The sequence below is a fragment of the Canis lupus genome, chromosome 12, assembly GCF_003254725.2.
Source record: "Canis lupus dingo isolate Sandy chromosome 12, ASM325472v2, whole genome shotgun sequence".
Lineage (NCBI taxonomy): Eukaryota > Metazoa > Chordata > Mammalia > Carnivora > Canidae > Canis > Canis lupus.
In genome coordinates, this window is record NC_064254.1 from 37,560,320 (window position 1) to 37,586,999 (window position 26,680).

The 26,680-nt window shown below is 35.3% G+C and overlaps 1 protein-coding gene across 6 annotated transcripts in view; it reads left to right on the forward strand.

Moving 5' to 3' along the window:
- Positions 1 to 26,680, forward strand: part of MYO6 (myosin VI) — a 143,260-nt gene that overhangs the window by 42,262 nt on the left and 74,318 nt on the right. For all 6 annotated transcript variants that reach the window (XR_007401230.1, XM_025444959.3, XM_049092262.1 and 3 more), the window contains exons 2-6: positions 12,206 to 12,347; positions 17,129 to 17,198; positions 21,163 to 21,236; positions 24,700 to 24,829; positions 26,537 to 26,642. Coding sequence is in view for 5 of the 6 variants with exons in the window: in XM_025444959.3 (XP_025300744.1) it covers positions 12,231 to 12,347; positions 17,129 to 17,198; positions 21,163 to 21,236; positions 24,700 to 24,829; positions 26,537 to 26,642 (497 nt within the window). In the remaining variant the exon portion in view is untranslated. The remainder of the gene's footprint in view (positions 1 to 12,205; positions 12,348 to 17,128; positions 17,199 to 21,162; positions 21,237 to 24,699; positions 24,830 to 26,536; positions 26,643 to 26,680) is intronic.

The following is a 26,680-nucleotide window of genomic DNA, read 5'->3' on the forward strand; positions in this document are numbered from 1 at the left end:
ATGTAGACTTCTTCATAAGGCAAGAAAATATTTGCTTTGGTTTTTTTCCTTCCCAATTTACTTACTAAAAACTAATGTTTGTAGTTTGGGATTTGAATCTTCATCTCAGGGAATTAAAATAGTCCTTGTGTCTTGATTTTTGCCTGGTTTTGGGCCTAAGTTTGTGTTCTCAGATGGAGAAAAGATAAGGAAGAAGAAGGTGGTTTAGACTAATTTTGCTTACTTTATAGTACTTAGGGAGATTGCACAGCACTTACTTTTTGAATACTTCTCCCTATGCCAAACCCCCTCCCCCAGATATTTGGATACCTCTGGGATATTATCACTTATTTCCTTCCCCCTCCCCCTGGAAATAATTAGTTGGAATTCTTTTAATGACAATGAGGGATAACTCTGTAATTTTAGGAATTTTTAGGATTTTAAAAAATGTCTACATGTGCTTCTGTTTTTTTGTTTTTGTTTTTGTTTTGTTTTGTTTTGTTTTTTTAGAAAAATATGTCCTTTGTTTTTTGTTTAAGGTGAGAAGTATTATTATTTTTTTGGTGCTGTGCCTAGCACCTAATAGGAATTCAGTAAATCTTTGCAGAATGTATTTGTAATAAAGCTGCTTCATGGTACAAAGTCCCCTGAGATATTTCCTTCCCCAAACAATACCCCCATAACTATGTGACATTATGTGCTGAAGAGATTACATTTTTGTAGGAAGACATATTGTTAAAGTACTCATAGAGTCTCATCATTCTATTATTGCTTGAAAGTTAGTATTTGCAATTACAAGATAAGTATATAGTTCTTTATAAAAGTGGGTAGAACTGAAATTAAGTGAATCACTCATATTTTCTATAGGTGTGGTTTCAGAATGGATTTGTCAGAGAATTAACATTTTTGGGTTCTAATTGTTTGCCTTTTCTGCTGGTGGTTGGTAGTTGAGAAAGAACAATTGTCCCTAAAGAACATAAATATTTTTCAATTTGTTTTTTCAAAGTTAGTGAAATTACTGTTATTCCTAGAGATTAGAAAATATTATTACATAACATATGATTGGCTCCAAAGCTTCTACCTATTAAACCTGGGGCATCTGATTGAGGAGTAATTTTGTGAAAAAGATTTGTTAATTCTATTACACTTGCTTGATGTTTTTTTTAAAGTCAAATGTCTTGAGGAGTTTGCATTATTTACTCTATGAGTAATTAAAAGTTAAAAACAAAATTTATACCCTGGTATAATGTGCAAGAGTAATGATGAAGTTGTCATTTAATGAGAAGAGGTCTGTCTATAAGAGGAGTAAATTTAAAAGGGAAGATAGGAAGTCATTTTAGGTTATATAAGTTTGAGATGGCTGTTGGTCTCCTAAGTAGCGATATTGATGAGTAGGTTGTGAGCTCTAGATATCTGGAATTCAGGGGTGTGGTATTACCTGAAAATAGAAATTTGGGCATTATTAGCAAGTGGGTAATGTTTAAATACTTCAGACTAGATAAGAAAGCAAGGAGATGAGAGTAGAGAGACAAACACAGTCCAAGCATTAAGCCCCAAGAGTTTCTGATTTTGAAAAGGTAAGGAGGATCCCAGCCAAAGAAGACCAAACTTTTTTTTTAGTTAGCGCGATAGATACAGTTTTCAAAACATGTTATGAGGGGATCCCTGGGTGGCTCGGCAGTTTAGCAACTGCCTTCAGCCCAGGGCGTGATCTTGGAGTCCCGGGATCGAGTCCCGCGTCCGGCTCCCTGCATGGAGCCTGCTTCTCCCTCTGCCTCTCTCTCTTTCTCTCTCTCTGTCTCATGAATAAATAAAATCTTTTTTTTTTTTTAAAAAGCATGTTAATGGTATGGAGTTGGAAGTACCTAATTAACATTTTTAAAAAAATATTTTATTCATTTATTCATGAGAGACAGAGAGAGAGAGAGAGGCAGGCAGAGATACAGGCAGAGGGAGAAGCAGGCTCCATGCAGGGAGCCCGAAGTGGGACTCAATCCCAGGACCCTGGGATCATGCCCTGCACCAAAGGCAGACGCTCAACTGCTGAGCCACCCACGCGTCCCTCCATATAGTATTATTATTATTTTTTATTTCAACTCAGAACTTTTATTGTTATTGTTGGCATTCAGCTGTGTAATCCCCCCTAACAATTTTTTTTTACTAGACAAAGACTATTTTTTTTATTTAAATTCAATTAATATATAGTGTATTATTAATTTCAGAGGTAGAGTTCCATGATTCATCAGTTTTATATAATGGCCAGTGCTCATCACATCATGTACCCTCCTTAATGTCCATCACCCAGTTGCCCCATCCCCCACTTCCTTCCCCTCCAGCAATCCTTAGTTTGTTTCCTATGATTAAGAGTGTCTTATGTTTTGTTTCCCTTTGATTTTGTCTCGTTTTATTTTTCCCTCCCTTCCCCTGTGATTGTTTTGTTACTTAAATTCCACATATAAGTGAGATAATATAATTGTCTTTCTCTGATTGACTTATTTCATTTACATAATACCCTCTAGTTCTATCCACATCATTGCAAATGGCAAGATTTCATTCTTTTGATGCCTGAGTGGCATTCCATTGTGTATATGTACCATATCTCCTTTATCCATTCATCTGTTGGGCTTTTTCCATAGTTTGGTTGTTGTGGATATTGCTGCTGTAAAGTTGGGGTGCAAGTGCCCCTTCTGATTACTACATTTGTATCTTTGAGGTAGATACCTAGTAGTGCAGTTGCTGGGTCATAGGGTAGCTGTATTTTTAAATTTTTGAGGAATTTCCATACTTTTTACCAGAGTGGGTTTATCAGCTTGCATTCCCACCAACAGTGGTTTTTTTTATTTGTTTTTTTAAGATTTTATTTATTTATTTATTTTTTTATATGAGGGACAGAGAGAGACAGAGACATAGGCAGAGAGAGAAGCAAGCTCCTATGGGGAGCCTGATGTGGGACTTCATTCCAGGACCCTGGGATCAGAACCTGAGCCAAAGGCAGACACTCAACCACTGAGTCACCCCGGTACCCCTCCACCAAAAGTATTAAGAAGATTCCCTTTCTCTGTATCCTCACAACATCTGTCATTTCCGGACTTGTTAATTTGTTAATGTGAGGTGGTATCTCATTGTGGTTTTGGTTTGCATTTCCCTGGTGCTGAGTGATGTGGAACATTTTTTCATGTGTTTGTTGGCCATTTGTATGTCTTTGGAGAAATGTCTATTCATATCTTCTCATTTCTTTTTTTTTTTTTTTTTTATTGGTGTTCAATTTACTAACATACGGAATAACACCCAGTGCCCGTCACCCATTCACTCCCACCCCCCGCCCTCCTCCCCTTCTACCACCCCTAGTTCGTTTCCCAGAGTTAGCAGTCTTTACGTTCTGTCTCCCTTTCTGATATTTCCCACACATTTCTTCTCCCTTCCCTTATTTTCCCTTTCACTATTATTTATATTCCCCAAATGAATGAGAACATATAATGTTTGTCCTTCTCCGACTGACTTACTTCACTCAGCATAATACCCTCCAGTTCCATCCACGTTGAAGCAAATGGTGGGTATTTGTCATTTCTAATAGCTGAGTAATATTCCATTGTATACATAGACCACATCTTCTTTATCCATTCATCTTTCGTTGGACACCGAGGCTCCTTCCACAGTTTGGCTATCGTGGCCATTGCTGCTAGAAACATCGGGGTGCAGGTGTCCCGGCGTTTCATTGCATTTGTATCTTTGGGGTAAATCCCCAACAGTGCAATAGCTGGGTCGTAGGGCAGGTATATTTTTAACTGTTTGAGGAACCTCCACACAGTTTTCCAGAGTGGCTGCACCAGTTCACATTCCCACCAACAGTGTAAGAGGGTTCCCTTTTCTCCGCATCCTCTCCAACATTTGTTGTTTCCTGCCTTGTTAATTTTCCCCATTCTCACTGGTGTGAGGTGGTATCTCATTGTAGTTTTGATTTGTATTTCCCTGATGGCAAGTGATGCAGAGCATTTTCTCATATGCATGTTGGCCATGTCTATGTCTTCCTCTGTGAGATTTCTGTTCATGTCTTTTGCCCATTTCATGATTGGATTGTTTGTTTCTTTGGTGTTGAGTTTAATAAGTTCTTTATAGATCTTGGAAACTAGCCCTTTATCTGATATGTCATTTGCAAATATCTTCTCCCATTCTGTAGGTTGTCTTTGAGTTTTGTTGACTGTATCCTTTGCTGTGCAAAAGCTTCTTATCTTGATGAAGTCCCAATAGTTCATTTTTGCTTTTGTTTCTTTTGCCTATCTTCTCATTTCTTGATTGGATTTTTTTCTCTGGGTGTTGAGTTTGATAAATTCTTTGTAGATTTTGGAGACTAGCCCTTTATCTGATAAGATTTGCAAATATCTTCTCCTATTCTGTCAGTTGTCCTTTTGTTTTGTCGATTGTTTCCTTTGCTGTGCAGAAGGTTTTTATTTTGATGAACTCCCAATAGTTCATTTTTGCCTTTGTTTCCCTTGCCTTTAGAGACATGTCTAGTAAGAAAGTTGATGCAGCCAAGGTCACAAAGGTTGCTGCTTGTGTTCTTCTCTAGGATTTTGATGGATTCCTGTCTTACATTTAGGTTTTTCATCCATTTTGAGTATATTTTTGCATATGGTATGAGGAAATGGTCCAGTTTCATTTTTCTGCATGTGGCTGTCTAATTTACCCAACACCATTTGTTGAAAAAACTGTCTTTTTTCCACTGGATGTTCTTTCCTGCTTTGTTGAAGATTAGTTGACCTTAGAGTTGAGGGTCCATTTTAGGGTTCTCTATTCTGTTCCATTGACCTGTGTGTCTGTTTTTGTGCCAGCACCATACTGTCTTGATGATTACAACTTTGTAATAGAGCTTGAAGTCCAGAATTGTGATGCCACCAGCTTGGATTTTCTTTTGGCTATTTGGAGTCTTTTCTGGTTCCATATAAATTTTAGGATTATCTGTTCCAGCTCTGTGAGAAAAGTTGATGGCATTTTGATAGGGATTGCATTGAATGTATAGATTGCTCTAGGTAGCATGGACATATTAACAAGATTTGTTCTTCCAATCCATGAGCATGGAATGTTTTTCCATTTCTTTGTGTCTTCCTCAATTTCTCTCACGAGTGTTCTGTAGTTTTCTGAGTACAGATCCTTTGCCTTTTTGATGAGGTTTATTCCTAGGTCTCTGATGGGTTTTGGTACAATTATAAATGAGATTGGCTCCTTAATTTCTCTTTCTTCTGTCTCATTCATTAGTTTATAGAAGTGCAACTGATTTCTGTGCATTGATTTTATATCCTGCCACGTTGCTGAATTCCTGTATGAATTCTAGCAATTTTGAGGTGGAGTCTGTTGGGCTTTCCACGTAGAGTATCATGTCATCTGTGAGGACTGAGAGTTTGACATCTTTGCTGATTCAGATGCCTTTTATTTCTTTTAGTCGTATGATTGCTGAGGCTAGGACTTCTAGTACTATGTTCAACAACAGTGGTGATAGTGGACATCTCTGCCATGTTCCTGACCTTAGGGGAAAAGCTCTCAGTTTTTCCCCATTGAGAATGATATTCACTGTGGGCTTTCCATATATGGCTTTTATGCTATTGAGGTATGTTCTCTCTATCCCTACACTGTGAAGTGTTTTAATCAAGAAAGGATGCTGTCCCTTGTTAAATGCTTTTTCTGCATCTGTTGAGAGGATCCTTTGGTTCTTGTCCTTTCTTTTATTAATGTAGTGTATCACATTGATTGATTTGCAGATGTTGAATCAGCCTTGCAGCTCAGGAATAAATCCCACGTGGTCGTGGTGAATAATCCTTTTAATGTACTGTTGGATCCTATGGGTTAGTATTTTGGTGAGAGTTTTTGCATCCATGTTCATCAGGGATATTGGTCTGTAATTCTCCTTTGTGGTGGGGTCTTTGTCTGCTTTTGAGATCAAGGTAATGCTGGCCTCCAAGGAGTTTGGAAATTTTCCTTCCATTTCTATTTTTTGAAACAGCTTCAGAAGAATAGGTATTACTTTATCTTTAAATACTTGGTAGAATTCCTCTGGGAAGCCATCCAGCCCTGGACTCTTGTTTGTTGGGAGATTTTTGATTGCTACTTCAATTTACTTGCTGGTTATGAGTCTGTTCAGGTTTTCTATTTCTTCCTGTTTCAGTTTTGGTAGTTTATACCTTTCTAGGAATGCATCCATTTCTTTCCAGATTTTTCCTAATTTGTTGGCATATGATAATGTGTTCTTATAATTGTTTGTATTTCTTTGGAGTTGGTTGTGATCTCTCCTCTTTCATTCATGATTTTATAAATTTGGGTCCTTTTCTGCTTGATAAGTCTGGCCAGGGGCTTACCTATCTTAATTATTTCAAAGAACCAGCTTCTAGTTTCATTGGTCTGTTCTACAGTTCCTTGGCTTCTCTTTCATTGATTTCTGCTCTAATCTTTTGTTTGCTTATGGTTCTCTCAACTGTGAATGGTGCCATGTATGGTCTGTGTTTGGTAAATTTTGATAAATTTTAACTTTTTTAGTATATTTAAATATATTTTATGGTAGCAAAGAATAAATTAGACTAACATCTACATATATTTTATCAGACTTGTATCTATATTTTATAAATTCATGACATACCTTTTTCTCTTAATATTTTCCTATTTCTAGGTTATGTGGTTTGTCTATGAGTTTTTTCAAATTGTTATAAATCTCCAAAAAATTTTGCAGTGTATTTATTGAAAAAAATCCACATGTAAGTGCACCCATGCAGTTTAAACCCATGTCATTCAAGTATCAACTGCACTTCTGTAGTTTACTATAATGCTTACTTAAAAAAATATCAATTGTCCTTTAGTTACTAAAACAAGGTAATTTTTTGTTGTTGATGACATATTGTACATTTTTGTTCTTTTCCTGAAAAACATAAGGAATTTCAGATATGCTGACCTAACTCCAATGATACATATATGTAATTGAACTTTAATGTGTTTAAGGTTTCCAGTATAATAGAACTGGGATTTGAGATGTCCTTTTAAAATTTCCTTTGCAGTGTCTTTTTAAGTACTCTTCATAAGCAAACATGCTTTTTAGTAAGTGTGAATGTTGATTGCATGGTTTTTTTCTGCTTGCATGGTTTTCTGAGAACAGATAATAACATGTCTAAAAAGTTTTGTCTTTTGTGGGATGAATAAATAGGACTTCATTATTGAAGGATAATTTGTTAAAAGTATTTAGGAATGATTCTAACAATAAAGTGAAACCTTATTTTAAAAAGAGGTTTATTCTAATATAAACCATGCACTAGGTAGAAAATAATATTTACTTTAATAGAGGAGGGTATTAGGTGTCCATAATTTCTTTAGGCACAAGTACATTGTCAGTATAGAGTTAGAGTAAGACAAGTTCAGATAAGAATCTAGGTAACCTTCATGAGGTCCAAGGTCAGTGGATGTCTTTGATAATAGTGCTCATTGTGGCGTCTTTTGGGTCATACTGCTCCAGTTTGGGCTGGTTGTTTGCCTAAGTACAGGGCTCTAAGTTGGAAATTATTTTCCTTTGACAATTACTTTGTCGACTTCCTGCTTCAGTGTTGCTGAAGTCATTTCGATTCATGATCCGTGGATGTGACCCATGTTTTTTTCTTCTGATTTATCTAGATATATGTAGCATCTTCTCTTTACTTCTGATGTGTGATATTTGATGTAGCGTCTTTTTGTGTGTGTGGTTTTTTCCCCTAGTTACTGTACTGAAGACTTAATGAGCATTTTGGCTAGACTCTAGAAAATCATGCCTTTCAGTTCTGGTGACTTTTCTTTGGACATTTTAGTTTTTCTCCCTTCTATTTTTTGAGGGTGGCAGGATGTCTGTTGTTCCTGGTATTTTGACACTTAATCTTTTTATTAGTCTCATTTTCATATATCTTCTCTCCTCCTTTCTTCTTGGTTTTCTGAAAAATCACCTCAAATTTATTTTTTATACTGTCTACTTAATATTTCATTTCTGCTGTTATATCATTAAAAGAAAATTATTTCAGCACTTGTTAAAATGACAAGAAAGACCATTCAAAATTATTGCAATAGGTGTATATTTGCATTTGTATTTGTTTGGTCTGCCATAACAAAATGCCGTAGATTGGCTATCCTAAACAACAGATATTTATGTTCTCACAGTTTTAGGGGCTTGGAAGCCTGAGATCAGGGTACCAGCATGGTTGAGTTCCAGTGAGGACTCTTTTTTTTGGTTTTTAGATGGCCACTACCTGGCTGTACATTCACACGGCCATTGGTGGGGATGAGCGATCTGAGATCTCTTTTCCTCTTTTTATAAGACCACCAGTTGTAATGGATCAGGATCTCATACTTATGATGTCACTAACCTAATTACCTCCTAAGAGCTCTGTCTCCAAATATAGTCATATTGGGAGCTAGTGTTCACATATTAAAAAAACAAATTTTGTAGAGGGAACAACAAAATTAAGTCCATAGCAGATACATTAAATCTATAACAAAGGGTATTACAGTAGGGGGGAGAGATGGGGCTCAACTTTGAATACAGCAAAGACAGCTGGGGATTATAGCCAATAGCCAGAGTGAGGAGGTCAATGGTTATAAATAACTAAGAGGAAACTGCAAGGATAGGAAACTCTTGAAAGCAGTTCAGGGATTTATACATAAAAGGTAGGGGATGAAAAACTTGACCAGATATCAAGGGAGAGGGAGAAGCAGACTGCCCACTGAGCAGGGAGCCTGACCCAGGGATCAATCCCAGGAGCCTGAGATCATGACCTGAGTGAAGGCAGATGCTTAACTGACTGAGCTACCCAGGTGCCCCAGGAAATCTCTTTCTTAAACAACTTTTACCTAGTCTTTCTGATGTTAGACTCTCTCTTTTCACTCTTGTTTCTAGAAGTATCTTTGCAGTATAGTTATTGTCTTTTTGAGATTCAGTGGTATAATTTGGGTTGTCTTTCATTCTTTCCCTATTCCTGACTTGAGAGTAACGTCTCTCAGGTTTGCTGAGTCAGTTGCCTCTCAACCATTTGCTTTCCAGCTTCCAAAATATTGTTGCTATTGGCTCCTTTTTGTTTTTTTCCCATCGTTGTGGACTAATTTCTTTTTAAAGAATCACTTTGTTTAGATTTAGGGATTTGATGAAGGGGCAAAATTAGATGACCCTTTAAAATTAGATGCATGCCTTTAAATTAAGTTGTGGCAAATGGTTCAGAATGGGAAAGCAGTTTGAATAGTTCAAGGAAATTTGCCATTTTTTAAAAGACTTTGAGGATTTTCTTTGCTGTGATTTTTTTTCAGATATTTGATTATTCCTAAACGATATTTCATGACTATTCTGTAATTTCTATTTAGAAGTATAATAAGATATTTTTTGTTAAATTTACTGGTGGCTTCAAACAACAGATACTTGGGAAAATAAGTGGGAGCAGTATGAATCGTACCTATTGAGTACCATTAGGATGATGATCTCAATTTTATGTCACTTAATCCTCATAGCAATTCTGTAAGGTAAGTGATATCATTTAATGCATAAGGATAAAGATAATGATCAGAGAGATTAAGTAACTTGCTTAAGAGCTAGTCAGACAGTGGTGGAGCTTAGTTTCAAGCTTAGGTTTTTAAGACCTTTCAACTCTTTCTAGCTCACCATTTCTTTTCTTTTCTTTTCTTTTCTTTTCTTTTCTTTTCTTTTCTTTTCTTTTCTTTTCTTTTCTTTCTTCTTTTCTTTTCTTTTTTTTTTCTTTCTTTTCTTTCTTTCAAGATTTTATTTATTTATTTGAGACACAGACACAGGCAGAGGGAGAAGCAGGCTCCATGCAGGGAGCCCAACGTGGGACTTGATCCTGGGTCTCCAGGATCAGGCCCTGGGCTGAAGGGGGTGCTAAACCACTGAGCCACCCAGGCTGCCCTCACCATTTCTTTTTACTCTTCCCAAACTGTGTACACAATTCATTCACTCACTCAGTGAATATTCAGTTGCCTGCTCTATGTTGGGCCTTGGGAACACAGAAGGGACTGGATCATGCCCTGATGGAAAAGGGATAACATGATCAGATTTATCTTTCAGTAGGATTTCTGGTGATCCATGCAGATTGGTAAGGGTAGCAGCAGCAGATGGCCTAAGTTAATTAGAGAAGTCCTGGTAAAAGGCCATGTTGGTTTTAACGAGGATGGCAGAAGCAATATAGAGAAGTGGGTGAAAATGAGATTCCTTTTAGAAGTAGAGCTGATAGGTTTAGGGGAGTGATATGAATTTGCAGGGAGTTGGAAGAATTGAGGATAACTCCATGTCTGATTTGAATTGAGTATTGTTGGTGCCTTTACTGATATAAGGAAGAACAGGCTGGGGTGATGGAACAGGGTAATAATATAATAATAACAATGTTATATCTTTTGAATATACCCATGGGAAGATGTTCAGTAGGCACATAAACATCTGGGAACTCAACTGAGTGATATATTCCAGGCTAGTGCAATAAATTTGGACATCAGTCACCTAAAGATGGTACTTAAAGCCATGGAACTAGATAGAATTATTTAGATAAAATGTTGAGATATAGATGTGGTAAGTTTAAAGCAGTGTTAACAGATTCACTTCTGTGGAGAATATTCATTTAGTTTCTTAACTTGGAATTGCATGTAAACCTAACAGCTCTTACTGCTTGGGGAAAGCAAATCCCAATCCCACTGTATAGTCGTGACATAAAAGACTAACCAACAAGCACATTGCCAATAGTTAGAACCTTTTTTTTTAAAGATTTTATTTATTTATTCATGAGAGACACAGAGAGAGGCAGAGACACAGGCAGAGGGAGAAGCAGGCTCCATGCAGGGAGCCTGATGTGGACTTGATCCCAGGACTCCAGGATCACACCCTGGGTGGAAGTCAGGTGCTAAACTGCTGAGCCACCCAGGCATCCCAAGTTAGCAGCTTTTTGATTGAACTGTATACCACACATCCTTGACTTTCATAAGAAAATAGACCTGAGAGCATCCATATGGGAACTCTTTAAGTATAGATAAGTAATGAAAAATAAGTTCCCATTGAGATACTGAAACAAGAACATCTGGGGTCACTCACAAGCCAATTCACCATTTCACAGTAGTCTCATAGAATCCAAGCTCATGAAAATTAAATATTTTGTCATGAACTCTTTGGGATGAATTATAAATGTTAGATATGACCATGCCAAGCATGAAAGAAGCTTATTAATAAGAACACTTGAAAAATTAGAATTCATAATAGGCAAAAACTGGAAACAATGCCAGTGTCCATTAATAGGACAATAGGTAAACAATTGTATAATTGGCCAGTGGGCTAGTATATACAACAACATGATTGAATATCAAAAACATTTTGTTGAGTGAAAGAAGCCACACATAAACGCTGTAAGATTTCATTTATATGAAGTTCAAGAAAAGGCAAAAATGAATCTATGATGAGATAAACCAGAACATTGGATACCTATGGGAGTTAGAGATTGACCATAAAGGAACTTCCAGAGGTGATGGAAATGTTCTATATATTGATTGTGGTGTTTGTTAAATGGCTATATCTATTTGTTGAAACTCACCAACTTGTATATAGGATTTGTACATTACATTGTGTTTAAGTTTTACTTCAGTTAAAAAATAAACAAAAACAATAAGCTAAATGGTTCTGTGAAGATGCATATAGGGAGTCACATGAGTGAGACATCTCTGTAGTCTCAGATTGTCAGGGGAAGTTTCCTGGGGGTGGGGGAGTAATCTTTCACATCTCTTGTTTTTATCCCTTCAGGTCTAAGATGACTTTTTTTTAAACTCTTAGTTAACTCCACACAATAATATCTATTCCTTGGACAACTGTTCAATTTGTGGTGTGATCCAGAATACTTTATATAGTAAAAGGAAGTGTTGTTATCAGTAACATTGGGGCAATAAGTAAAAACGTAACTGTTTCTCCCTATTTCTGTATTGCTCAAAGTGTAGTACACCACTGCAATCACAGTTGAAGAAAGGCTGTAGCAGAGCAGGTGTTACCTGAAGGTATGGTCTGCTTGGTACTTCTCTGAAGGTTGATAAAAGGGTCAGGGTGTAGCAAGATGAAAGGAAGTGGAGATACTTATTGCAGGGGCAGACATGTGTTTCTGTGAATTGCCATTTACATGTTAGCTTTCTAAAACGATGTTATTTATTTTTTATTTCCAAAGTTATTCATGTTATTTTATTTGTTCCTTTCAAACAGGAGATAGTGGGCACTCCCTTCAAAAATGGAGGATGGGAAACCAGTTTGGGCGCCACACCCTACAGATGGATTTCAAATGGGCAATATTGTAGATATTGGCCCTGACAGCTTAACAATTGAACCCTTGAACCAAAAAGGCAAGGTGAGTTTCTCAGAAAGATTTCAAAATTTATTTTTTTTCTATAAATGTCTCCCTTCTTAATGGAATAGATATTCCTAGCACAGTATAAGGGAAAGCAATTTTCTGGTAAGTGAATCTTAGTTTCCTAGTGAGTTACTTATTGTTTAAGTATGTTGTATCCTAGGGAAAAAATGGTGTCTTTATCATAAAATTAGACAGAAATCTAGTGAGCCTTCTATTATCTCATTCTTAGGAAGTAGTTATATGATAAAGTATGAACACTAACATTTTTATTCCTTATACTGTATTGTTAAAATTAATATATTTGTGATGTAGTCAATATGTTATAAAACAAAAATATGAAAAGTGAATGGGATTAATTTAACAAATTTTGCTTTTTACTTAAGCATCTAGATGATTTTTAAGCTTTTTAAGTTTATTAGCATAGGATTGGAATAAATATATTTCTATTAAATAAAGATAATTAAGTCTTTAAAAAATATACTTAAGTCTAACAAACCAATCTATTATTATTATACTATTATATTATTGTTTTCATTATAATGATAGGTTTTTTTATAATAGTTTTTAAAACATAGAAGCATACTTTAATTTTGTACACATAGCATCTATTTCTTTTTATGCTTAGACTAGACAGTATTACAAAATGGGAGCTTGGGGGAAATGTGATCAGAAGTTTCTTTGAGTCTTCATGGAGACTATAAGGTCTGTTTTTGTGGGAGAACTTAACAGTTTTCAGTTTAATAAATACTCCTGTTAAGCAGATCTTCTGACTAAATTAAATTTGTTGATGTCATTTCTGTTTACTTTAGACTCTGAGAATGTTCGTGAATAATTTATATTCTACTGATACATGGTTAACTAATGCCATATGACTGCCATCCTTCTGGGAACCTTAGAAAAACAAGGTGGATCTCTCATGAGGTCTTTTCACAGAGAAAACTATTCTGTTACTGTAAACAACCCAGGAACCTAAATGCATAATATATAACATGCTGTGCTAGAGGAGGCCAATTAAAGATACTCTCAGGAAAGAAAACACAAACTGTTTCTAGTTTTTCCTCTTATTAACAAGTACCTATTTGTACTTACAATGCTGTACATGTTCGAAGAATGACATAATTAAGAAATAAGCTCAATTATTTTCATATATTTAAAGTTATAGGGGAGGGAAAATTTTCCTCTGTCCTTTCAGGTCTCTGGCTGGATTTAAGAATAAAACTGATACAAGACAGATTCACAGTAGAAGAGCATACCATTTTTATTACATTTTTTTGTGTGTGTGTACATGGGAGCCTTCACAAGAGAATGAAGTTCTGAAGAAGTTACCCGAGCAGAAAGCTTTTATACCTTTTTGACAAAGAAATAATAAATTTGTGAAGAATTGATAAGACGGAGGGGTTTGGGTTAGAGTCAGTACATTGTAGTGAAATAATTAGGAAGATAAGATTAGTATGACAGAGTTTGTATAGATTTCTCTTGGCCTTGATTGCCTTTCTCTGGTGATAAGAATGTCTTCTTTCTTCTTGGTACAGGGAGGGCACTTTTCACATAGGAATTTTATCTCCTGATTTCAGGGATAAAAAGGAGGATGAGAATGGCTTTCTTGTACCTGCTGTTTCTCAAGAGCATTTAATTCAAAATAATCAGTATGCCAAAGTAGCATATTTAGGGATGATAAAAATATAGTGAGCCTTTCATTATCCTTCAAAGTCTTTTTTCATTTTTGTGTAACATATTTTATAAGCACAGAAAATCAGAACATTTTGTGTAACATATTTTATAAGCACAGAAAATCAGAAGGCTGCAGTGAAATTAAAAGTATTATTTTCTAGGTATATTCTGGTGAATATATTTTGTTATATCCACAGGTGACAAAATAATTCAATTCAGGCATAGAGGAAGCTTGATTTATGAGTGTATGCTTTTTCATATTTTAAATATTTAATGTGCTTTCAACTATGCCTTATTAGTATTAATCAGGTACATACATAGAAACAATAAAAACACTTCAGATTTAACTTGTGGAGTTATGAAAACTTCATGGATTTGTAGGTAATTCTGTAAACTAAGAAACTTCTTTCCATAAAAATGTTTTGGAAGTTAAGTTCTCAGGAATTGCTTCTAATTTTAATTTTTCTCCCACTGTCTGATCAGGGTCTTAATAAATTATAACATCATAATAGCCATGTAGTTGAGAAGATCCATAAGAGTAGCAGTTTTGCTAAGGTAATTCATGTTATAGAGATCATCATCTTTTAAATATTAAGGAATTAAGTACATAAAGTGATGGACAAGTCAAGTAGATCTGTTTGCTGATATAGTAGAAGTGTGGAAGAAGGAATTATTAGCTCTAGTGAGGAACATGTCTTTGATGATAGTAATGGTTTAAAATTTTTTTTGATTATGACCAATAGTAAGAAATGGATTTTATATTGCATTTGATATGCGTATTGTATATGTGTATTTATAAAAATAGATTATATATTTTAACAAGTATGTGCATTGTGTGTATATATATTCATAAATGAAACATCCTTACCTCATGTGATGCATTCTATTTTCTCTTATCTTTTATGCTGTTAAAAATGCAGTCTTGAGCCTTAAATTGATTTCATGTTCCATATTTGCAGCAGACTGGACTTCAGGCTACAGCCCTAAATATATGGCATTTTAGGGGTATACATTTTCTTTTCCTCTCTATTTTGCTAGTCTTATCTTTTATCAATAAACAATCTCCTCCTCATACTCCTACCATATGCTTATTCTCATGTGTCTGTTTCTCCTTTTCTACCATTCTTCCTCTCCAGTATTTATCAAGCCCTCACCATGAGCCAGGTGGTTTTGGGTGCTTTGTTCACAGTGTTCCTTGCTCACAGTGTTCCATTTTCCACTCTCCATAGCTTTTTGCTTAGCAAATACTATTTATCTCTTAAGACTGATTGAGGTCACCTCCTTTATGAATTTTTCCACAGATACCCAATCTCTTCCTCCTCCTCCCATGTAGTAGAATTTACTGTTGATTACTTTTTTGGAGGAGTGGTAAAAATTCTTAGCTTCCTGTAATATTTTATCAGAGATACTTGTTTACATTTCTCTCTCCCTCCCTGCCAGTCTGTAATCTTCTCAAATGCAGAGACTTTTATTTGTCCATTTTGTCATTGGAGCTTGATGTCCTGTGTTTGATGTGTGGTAGATGTTTACTGCTGGTGATCAATGTGTGCTTTGTTATGTGATCTTCTCTTGATAGGAGAAAAAACATCCTCCCTCTAATAGAAAACAATTGCTTTAATGAAACAAATTTTCTTTCCCACTGAGTAGGCAGTAAAGGGGAGAGAATGATGAGGGCTGGTGATAATTGTGGGATGAAGGAGGGATAGAAACTGTCTTTTAAGATTCATTACTGGCCTTTTACTCCTGCTCCTAATCTTCCCATATTAGGAATTTGTTGTCTTCTGCTACCCCATTTTCTGACTTTCTGGAGCCTCTTATATTTGACATGACTCTTAACAAGATAAAACCCAAACCTGAGGTCTGGGGAGTCCTTACCCCCTTTGCCATAGCTGTGAAAGAAGGCTGACGTCTGTGACATTATAAACCTCTGCACATTTATAACATTAAGGACATTTGGGCTGGGTTCTAAATAATTAACTTCCAGAGTTTTTAAGCATAACAGTTTTCTAATTTGCATGTGACTTTGAATTAAAGTAGTACCAGCAGCTTGGATTTTACTCTGAAAACTATAGCAGTAGTCTTATTTTATACTCTTGCATATATATACATATGTAGATCTATAGATATTATTTTAAAATAATTGAACATTTTTCCTTAGAGTTTTATTTGGTATGGATGGAAACTTCAACCACAAAAGTAATTGTAATTGTTTGAGAAGTATAAATTTATAGGCAACTGTTAGAATGACATGAATAAAATTTAACACTCTTTTATTCTCTATTATTCTCTCTTGCATGATACTATCTTAATTCTAGAGTTTCTGCCATAGCATTTAAGTAACATAATAAATACAGACTTATTCATTGATATCTATAATATTATGGACCAGATAGTTTTGGATACTGTTTATATTTCTGATACATTCCTTCTTTTTAAAAAATTTTTAAAAGGTTTTGTTTATTTTTATTCACAAGAGACACACACACAGAGAGAGAGAGGCACAGACACAGGCAGAGGGAGAAGCAGAGTCCATGCAGGGAGCCCGATGTGGGACTCGATCCTGGGACTCCAGGATCATGCCCTGGGCCGAAGGCAGGCTCCAAACCGCTGAGCCAGCCAGGGACCCCTGATACATTTCTATACAGGAATTTGGGTCTAATATGTTTTACCGAAAGAGTAGCAGTAAGTACTAATCTGTTCTGTTGGTATATCTGATTCAATGTTATCTTTTTTTTAAACAATAAAATTGCTTTTAATGCAAACATTAAAAATGTTATTTTAAAAAAAGTTGTTAAAGAACATACCATGTAAATTTAATATTAACATACTTCTTGTTTGGTCTCGTTCTAAGGCATTAGAGCATAGGATGTTTTTAATTGATTTCCATTATTGATTTCACGTTCATGTAAATAAAAGTGGGTAATATTTGAGTAAAGTTATTATTCTCTTTTTGGGTTAGTGACTTATTAAACAGAAGGATCTTATATTGTATTTTAATGAAGAGCATACTTTTGCCAGTATTCCAAGGTATGCAGCCAATTAAGCTCCTTTATTTTTCTTACTATTTATAAGCTTCTAGTTTAATGAGCTTTTGTTTTGTTTGTTAGACATTTTTGGCTCTCATAAACCAAGTGTTCCCTGCAGAAGAAGACAGCAAAAAAGATGTGGAAGATAATTGTAAGTATCAGGTTAAAAAATAGTTCTCAGGACAGAAAAGGAAACTTCCTTTCCAAAAAATAAACTAGTGGTTATATTACTAGGTATACTACACTGGTTCAGAAGAAATGTAGCCTTTTGATATGAAGTTCATGTGAATGGAGGAGCTCAAAAGACCTGAATTCATTATTGTTTCACATTTGCAGTTTGGTGAAAGAATTTCTTGAATGTCCTTTTAGTGTTCTCTCAGTTGTGTAAATGTGGGCAATGGTTATAATTTACTATGAGGCCTGAACTAAATATCTCTTGTTAACAGTTTTGAGCGAGTTATTTTGAAGCTCATCTAGAATCAGATCACTTTTGTAGTTGTATATGTAGTTCTGTAATTTGGAAATTGAGTCAGGAGGACCCATTTAATATCACTGTTTAAAGGAAACAAACATGTAACAAAAGTATAAGTACTAATTGCAAAATTGATTTTAGAACATTGTATTTTATCTTAGCGTATTTGGTGGAAAAAACTATCCAGTTGACCAGGCCATGTTTATTTTCAAGGTTTATAACATTTTCAAGGTTAAGCAGTTTCATTTTTTATTTGGCAATATATTTTTTAAGGATTTATTTATTTTAGAGAGAGAACGCACAAGCGGGAGCAGGGACAGAGGGAAAGAGAGAGGGAGAGAAGCAGACTCCCTGCTGAGTGTGTAACCCAATGTGGGACTCCACACGGGGCTCAATTTCAGGACCCTGGGATCATGACCTGAGCTGAAGTCAAGAGTTGGACACAACCAATTGAGCTATCCTTGCTCCCCTATTTGGCAATATTTAAGGATCCTGTCCAGTTGCTTGAGTATCATTAATGATAATCTGACATTAAAAACTCTCCATTTAAAGAAAAAAGGGACTCCTGGCTGGTTTAGTCAGTAGAGCATGCATTTCTTGATCTCGGGGTTGTGGGTCTGAGCCCCACATTGGGTATAGAGATTTCTTAAAATCTTAAGGAAAAAAAAAAAGAGAAAGGAATGTATTCTGTCCTTGTTGATTTTTCTTTTGGAGTTCACCTTTGAGTAATCCTGTAAGGTCCTCATACATGAGTAGGACAATGGGGAATAGTGGAGTAATGAGAGAGCCAGGGACTCAGGGAGAACCTGAGTTCAGATTCTGACTGTGCTGTTAGGAAGCTGTGTACCTGTAGACAATTTATCTCTCCTCTTAGAGCTTCTGCATCTGTAAAATGAGAGTGATAATGTGTATGTTGCATATTTAGAGATGATATATTTAAATTATGTGGTGCAGTGCCTGACCTCTAACAGTCTTTCAAATGGTAGCTGTTATTAGGTGTAGGAGATTGAGAAAAAAAATGTAGAGTTTCTTTCCAGAATTGCTGGAGAATTTGTCTCATGGGATATTTTTCTGAACAGCATTCAGAACCAAAAAAAAAAAAAAAGGAAATAAATAAAAGAGCAAAATTCTATTGTATTCAAAATCAGAGAAATGATTCTTTTCTGCTTAGACTTGTTGAGATATTCAGAACTACAAATTACTCCTTTTCATATATTAAAATAATGGTTTTTTGTTTATATATACACATACAGCTAAACATAAGTGGTTTTGAATTATTTTTAATTAATTTCTTAATATTTTAAAACATGGTTTTATGATATTCTCTCTGCTTCCCTTAGGTTATAATTCCTAATCCTCTGAAAAAGCTAATAATATAAACATATACTGACATGTGAATGACCACCTGCTTTCATTTCTTTACTTCTTCCACACACACTCCCAGTCTTTTTAGGAATATCTGTTAATGAAACTAAATGAATCCCTAAGTGGTGAAATCTCTGCCAGTGGATACAAGGGTCTTCCTCTTAAATTGTACTATTCAGACTATTCCATTTCCTTAAGACATGGAAATGATATTTCAGAATGGTAGTTCAGAGGAAGGTGAGAGAAGAGGGAGTGGGTCAGCATTGTGCTTTGGATAAGAAAAGGTGACATGTAGATCAGGTTCCTGGGGGATGAGGGTGGGAGAAGTGCAGGGATATAGAAGGTTAGTGACCAGTAGCCAAACTAGATACACCTCTGCCTCCTACCTTCTCCAAATCTTTCTCAATTCAAGGGAAAGATGCCATTCAACTCTTAGGAGGCTTCACTGACTAACTTACTTCTTGTTTTATTCTGCTATAAGTGGCATTAGAAAACAGTGAGATGGGTGCCTGGGTGTCTCAGTCAGTTAAATGTCTGACTCTTGATTTCGGATCAGGTCATGTTCTTGGCGTTATGAAATTGAACCCTGTGTGGAGCCTGTTTGTGATTCTCTCTCTCCCCCTCTGCCTCTCCTGTCCCTTCTTTCATTCTCTCTCTCTGAAAAAAAAAAAAAAAAAAAAAAACCAAAAACCAAACAACAACAAAAAAAAACCCAGTAACACGTGTACCTGGAAAATGAACTGGCTACATTATATGACTATAGAGGCATAGACAGTCTTTATTGAGATACTGCAAGAGACTCTTGTTTGACAAAACTGATCTGTGGTAAGCACCGTAAAGAAAGTACAAAGAGGAAAGTAGTTCTAGTCATGGTGGTGGTAGTGAGAATGGAGAATTATTATTTATGAGATAATTTTTGAACTGATCTTACAGCATAGGTAGATTTTTGATACCTAGAGATACAGAGGTATAGTCCAATTCATGAATATATTTGGATTTGGTTAAGTCCGTATAGTCCAATTCATGAATATATTTGGATTTGGTTAAGTCCTTTAGTGTGCCTGCAAGTTAGACCATAGTAAAGGGAGTTGTGGAAAATTATATGAAAAGGTCATATAATGCCTTGAATGCAAGGTTAATAAGGGCCTTGAATATCACACTTGAATATGGATTTCAATAGTTGATAGAGACCCACTGATGTTTTTTTGAGGAAGAGAGAGATTTAACTAGTGTTCTGGTTTAGACTTATGTGCTGAGTAGTCTAAATGGATTAGAGAAGAGTGAGAATGCTAATAATAGAAACAAAGTGGTTGGGGAAAGAGTGTTTTTTTTCTATAGTAGCTTGTGGTAGAAATGGGGAAATGAAACTCAAGAGATTGGAGGACTGAGAAAGTATATATTAGGCTGGGAGAATAGAATAAGAGTATGAGTATCATAATACTATGATAATATTATGTATAATACAATGCACATTAACAATAACGTATATACAGTATACTCTGACACATTAGTAGAGTAGATCTCAGAAGAACAAGATTTCTACCCTGATTGTCTTGTTATTAGCTGCATGTCCTGGGTTAACACATAAAATTTTTCTGGGACTCTTATTTCATATCAGCCTTGAGCGTGGACTGAATGATCTCATGGTCCCTTCTTATTCTAAAATTTTATTGTTTGTGTTTTTTCTGTAAAATTCTGAGCATCTGATTTGATTAGTATAATCACTTTGTTGTATTGAAAGTATATTAAAATCAATGCTCTCTGAAATACTACTTTCCACTTGAATTGTATTCAGTTTTACAACCAGCTTTCATTAATGTGTACTCACCTGGTACTCGTTAGATATACTCACCTGTTTGGAAATTTGTTGTTTAAAAATATCACTGTAACACAAATGTAAACTGGGTATATTTTAAATTGGCTTTTGAGGTTTTACATGTACCAGGGTTTTTTTTTTTAATTTTTATTTATTTATGATAGTCACAGAGAGAGAGAGAGAGAGGCAGAGACATAGGCAGAGGGAGAAGCAGGCTCCATGCACCGGGAGCCTGATGTGGGATTCGATCCCAGGTCTCCAGAATCGCGCCCTGGGCCAAAGGCAGGCGCCAAACCGCTGCACCACCCAGGGATCCCTATACCAGGGTTTTAAAAAATGGAATTAAATCTAACCTAGCAGGTGGATTTTAGCTTGGATCAAAGTGATTCAGATTAAGATAGTATTGTTTTATTTTACTTTTCTTCTTCAAATATTTAGTGATTTGCAAATTTTATGTTTCAGGTTCACTAATGTATTTAAATGAAGCCACTCTTCTTCATAATATCAAAGTTCGATACAGTAAAGATAGAATTTATGTAAGTATTTTACATATGACTTAGGTTTTTGTGGAATAATTGCTTTACATGCTGCTTTTTGACTTTGTGAAGCTTGAAATTTTTAACAGGAAATCTTATTTAATCTTAGCCTGTTGAATAGAGTGTGACCTCCCTGAAGATAAGGATTCTTTTCTAGTTTACTGCTCTAACTCCAGAGCTTAGAACATGCATGGTACCTAGTAAACACTTAATAAATATTTGTGGAATGAAATAATGAATTTAGAGCATCATCTAATATCTTTCCGACTTAAAAATGTCCAATTTGATTGTTTCAAAAAACACTAGTTATTTGGGATTTTGATTTCTTGTCTTTGGTATATGTCTACAGATATTTCAGTTAATTCACTTTCCACATTGTTCTGAAAAAAAAATTAAGGTAACTTATAAAGAATATATATTGAAATAAAAACTTTGATGACAAAGAAATGTCAATTAAAGTAGAAAGCAGTTATCTGAGAAAATTTCCAGAACACTGGAAATAGAGCCTACATAGTTCCAGTATTTCATTAAATTCTAGATAACTTGCTTAAAAAATCAGAATATTAAGAAATGAAAGAAAGTCCTTTTAATGTCAGTTAGGGTTTATACCACATTGGTCAGATGGATACTTGGCTAGTATGTTTTAATTATAATTATTCATTGGGCATGTATGAGGTTTTATTCTAATATATGGCCTAGTTGTAGATTCCTTTGTTGGCTGGAGATAAATTACCCAATGTAGTTCTCCTGTTATAAAGATAGGACTCCATTATTTTTGAAAGAAGAAAACACATGGCTTCTTTGACTCTTCCCAGATCAAATGGCAGTCTTAATCTTTTATATCGCTATCAATTTGCCTAATTATACTCACTTAATTCTGACTAAATTACCTTTAGTCTTTGCCATCTGTCCAAATAGTGACAGCTGGGAAATAGAACTAGTCTTTTTTCAGAAGAGTTTAGTTGCTGTCTTTCAATTGTATACAATATTAGTCTTCACTTTCTTCTTTGATTTTTTTAAAAAGTGACTTAACAGAGAATATATTTAGGTTGATATATGGCAGTTTTTGATTAGAAATATATTTAGAAGCAAAATTCACTCAGCAGACTAATATTGGGCATCCGATGTATGCTAAATGCTGTGTTAGTTACCGAAATAATACAGATTTTTAAAATTTGTTAAAACAGTTGAACTTGTAATAAGTCATTAAAAGTTGATTTGGATCTAACCAGGAAGCATCAACTTTCAAGTAGAAGTGGTCACTATTTTTTCTGTACATGTCTTATATTACTTGGTGATAGAGCAGTCATATTTATTTGAGAAAATTTTAATTGTTTTAATATTTTTTCTAGAAGTTTGGAAAATTTTTACTATTACAGGAAAGATTATACTTTTTAAGAACTGAGATACTTTATTTTTATTTGGGATATATTGGTCTTTTACTAAGTTTCCTGTGTTGCAGTGATTGCTGACTGTGACCATTAATAACTGAAAGTTTTAAATGCATATTAGTGATGCTTCCAAAAAAATTGTCTTTTTTCCACATTTAGTTGATGTACAAGTCTTCTAAATTGCATGATTGATAGAAAAAATTATCCATTTGTGAAATTTCAGTTTTTTTTTCATGTATAATGTCTATATCATCCTGGAGTATTTTAGGGTTATTCCTAGCTTTTTTGACCTTTCTTTTCTTAAGATATGTATGCAGTTGGGCACATGAGCTGTTAGATAGTGGCTCTTTGGCATCATCATCTTCTTTTTGGAAAACTAGTTTTTTCATAGTTATCTGAGGCCATGATTGGCATATTTTTTTCCTAGTCAATTATGTCTTTTAGTTATAAAACCATTAAAAATCAGTAATACGTGACTAATAGTAATTATTACTATAACGTTTGGAAGAATGGAAGCAGTTTGGAATAAGAGTTTAAATTTGATTTTTTTCTATTTCTCATCAACCAGAATTATCCCTGTTCTTCCTTAGATTTTGAGAACAAGAAAGAAAGAAAGAAAGAAAGAAAGAAAGAAAGAAGAATTTGAGTAGAACAATAGCTGACTCACATTTAACATTTTTATTGGTTACTAAAATCTCTCAAGGAAAGATTATCACCTGGAAATGAAAATTTTTTTTTACACCACTGCAGTAAACATATTTGAGAACATTCATTGAATTTTAGATTAGTAGTCTGAGAGTTCAGAGTTTCCGCATCATTTCCCTTCTATGACTAGAAGCAGAAAAGAGAAAAGTATGGTTCTGTCTGCACTAGTTCGGCCAGTAAACCACAACTAATTGCTAAACCACAACTCTTTTTCTACCCACAAGGAATTTTATAAATCCTATTGGTGCATTTTTCTGGTCTTTTAGAGCCACAGTTAAATTCCAGAGTTAAAAGCAAACTTAAGTTGCTCATTAAGCCTGTCAGTATTCTAGGCAATGGTAAGCATATGTTGTTTTTCAAAATCTGGGACCAAGTGGTCACTAGAGCACTACATTAATCCTTGCCTTTCAGTGATAGAGATTGGCCTAAGCATCCTATGAGCTTTATTAAGCTCTTTGGTAGAGGTATAAATAAAGTAAGTCCAAGTGAGGAATATAAATGACCAAGACTCAATGTAGGAATAGAAGTTGGAGAGTAGATTTCTTAAATAGAGTCAACAGAAGAAGGCTGATTGAATTAGAGGCTTAGACTCAGCCTCTGTCTCACTGTCTGTGGTGGCTTGGTGGTAATGCCATGAACCTGGAGAAGGGGAGGAGCATATGGGTGGAGAATGTTCTCTTTGAGGCAAAAAGGGTACAAGAAAGATAATTTTGGGTGTTCTAAATTTGAGATGTGTATAGATGAGAAGATGAAAATATTAAGAGTTAGAGAGGGGCAGCCCCGGTGGCCTAGCGGTTTAGCGCTGCCTTCAGCCTGGGGTGTGATCATGAAGATCTGGGATTGAGTCCCATGTTGGGCTCCCTGCATGGACCCTACTTCTCCCTCTGCCTGTGTCTCTGCCTCTCTCTCTCTGTATCTCTCATGAATAAATAAATAAATTTTTTTTTTAAAAAGAGAGAAATATGGGTCCTGTAGAAGGTACGTTTAGGGCTAGAAATGCAGATTTGGAAGTCCTAATTTATATACAGAATTAAAGGTGTCTATTTGCTGTATTTTCTTTCTCCTGGGAGCCTTGTTTGGTTTTATTTTATTATTTTTTTTAAAGACAATTTTTTTTAAAGATTTTATTTCTTTATTCATAGAGATGCAGAGAGAGAGAGAGAGAGAGAGAGAGGCAGAGACACAGGCAGAGAGAAAAGCAGGCTCCATGCAGAGAGCCTGACTTGGGACTCGATCCAGGGTCTCCAGGATCACGCCCTGGGCTGCAGGCGGCGCTAAACCGCTGCGCCACTGGGGCTGCCCGCCTTGTTTGGTTTTAAATGAAAGTAGTAATTGGAAAGTTTTATGTTTATGCTTTTTCTGTTTAGACATATGTCGCCAACATTCTGATTGCAGTGAACCCCTACTTTGACATACCTAAAATATATACTTCAGAAACAATAAAGTCATATCAAGGAAAATCCCTTGGAACAATGCCACCACATGTCTTTGCAATTGGTAAGTAATTTCATTGTTTTTTTTTTTCCCCTTAACTGTACAAATTTACTGTTTTTCTTTTGGATTAATAAAAGATACCATGAGTTGAATATGTATTTTGGTGGACCTTTATACATATTGAATGTATCACCATTATTTAGGGTTGTGTATCTTACACAGGATGAGGTATAATAATGTATGTCATTATTTTTTTTAAATTTGTCTGTGTTCTTTTAATTATGTCTACCCAGTTGAAAGTAGGATGTAATAAAAGCTGACCTAATGGTTCTTTTTGACTCCTTGACAGGATCAGTTTCATCTTAAAAGTGTCCTCCTTCATAGCTTTGAGGCCCAGGCCTTCCATTGTTACCCAGGTCATCACTTGTGAGTGTGTTACTAGGGCTAGATATGAGCTGTAAGAGCAGACATCTTCCCTGCCTTTACTTGCATCAGGGCTTTATAAATGTTAAGAATTGGAAATGGTATATGCTTCATATCTCTAGGGAATCTGTGGGAAGACAGGGGTCTTTGCCTCTCTCAGCTTTTCTCTCATCTTGAAGGACTTTAGCTTTGAGGAACACAGAGATGTGTGTTTTGACACAGACACCCCCACCATAACCCTCTGGATCCAAACATAGCCAGCAGTTAAATGACGACATATTTTGGTAGTAGTTCTTAGGGCAGTCTGTTTCTCCTTGCGCTTTCTTTTCTTGCCTACGTTTTGACCAAACCAGGCTTCACTTCCCAATTTGGCTGACTTATATACTAGGCAGAGTGAATATATCGGCCAAATCCAGTGCAATAGCAGATTGACTTTCGGTTCTGAGATGCTCTAATGAGCATTAGTATGTTTTCTGTCAGCTAGCAAAATGGCACAAAATCCTTTGAACCTGAATATGACCCAGCTCATCTCTGGAGAGAAATCGCTTATTTAAAATGTAAATAATCTGACTTTTATTTTTAGTTGTTTACTGCTAAGAAAATGTCTAGAATATTATGAAAGTCAGTAGAACATATTACTGATAAATTTTCTCCCTATTGTAGCCCCTGGTCAGAAGGATAGGTACATTCTTGCATGTAGTCTCCATTTGGTCCAATAGAGTAAAAGCCGTTTGTAAAGCCTTCTACCCATTTGTATGGGTAGCACTTGTCTGACATGGGAAATAGTCTTCTAGGATTAAATTGGTTAGACCTAATTTTGAATTAAAATTGTTTTAATATGAGACCACTTCCACAATTAAATTGTGCTCAACTTGTCTTTGTAATACTACTACACTGATTTTGCAATTATGAATTTTTTCCTCCAGCAGAATTTTTGGTTTCCAGATTTCTTAATTGGTAGCTGTTGCTTGCTTTTCTCTGGGGCCTTCATTAGTTATGTGTACTGAGCTTTTTTTTTTTTTTTTGTTTAAGATCTGCTCTGGAATTAGGAAGAATTGAGCCATAGGTCATAATATGAAGATACTCTAGTACAAATATAAGAGTTGTTTATTGGAATTTCATATTACTTAGCTGTCAGAGTAATAAGATAGGACATTTAAAATAAAACTTCTAGAGGTGTTTTGAACACTTGGAGTGATTTTATTTTAAAATGTTACTAATTGTAAATACACATTTATAATTTCTTTGAGAGCAAGTGCTTTTTGATTAAAACAACTATCATTTGTATCATTTAGTAAATTTGTATTTAGTACACCATTTATCATTAATGTGTTATTTTGACCGTAGCTGATAAGGCTTTTCGAGATATGAAGGTACTCAAGATGAGTCAGTCTATCATCGTATCTGGAGAATCAGGAGCTGGCAAAACAGAAAATACAAAATTTGTTCTAAGGTGAGGAGTTTTTAGCTAACCTGGAATATTTTGAACAG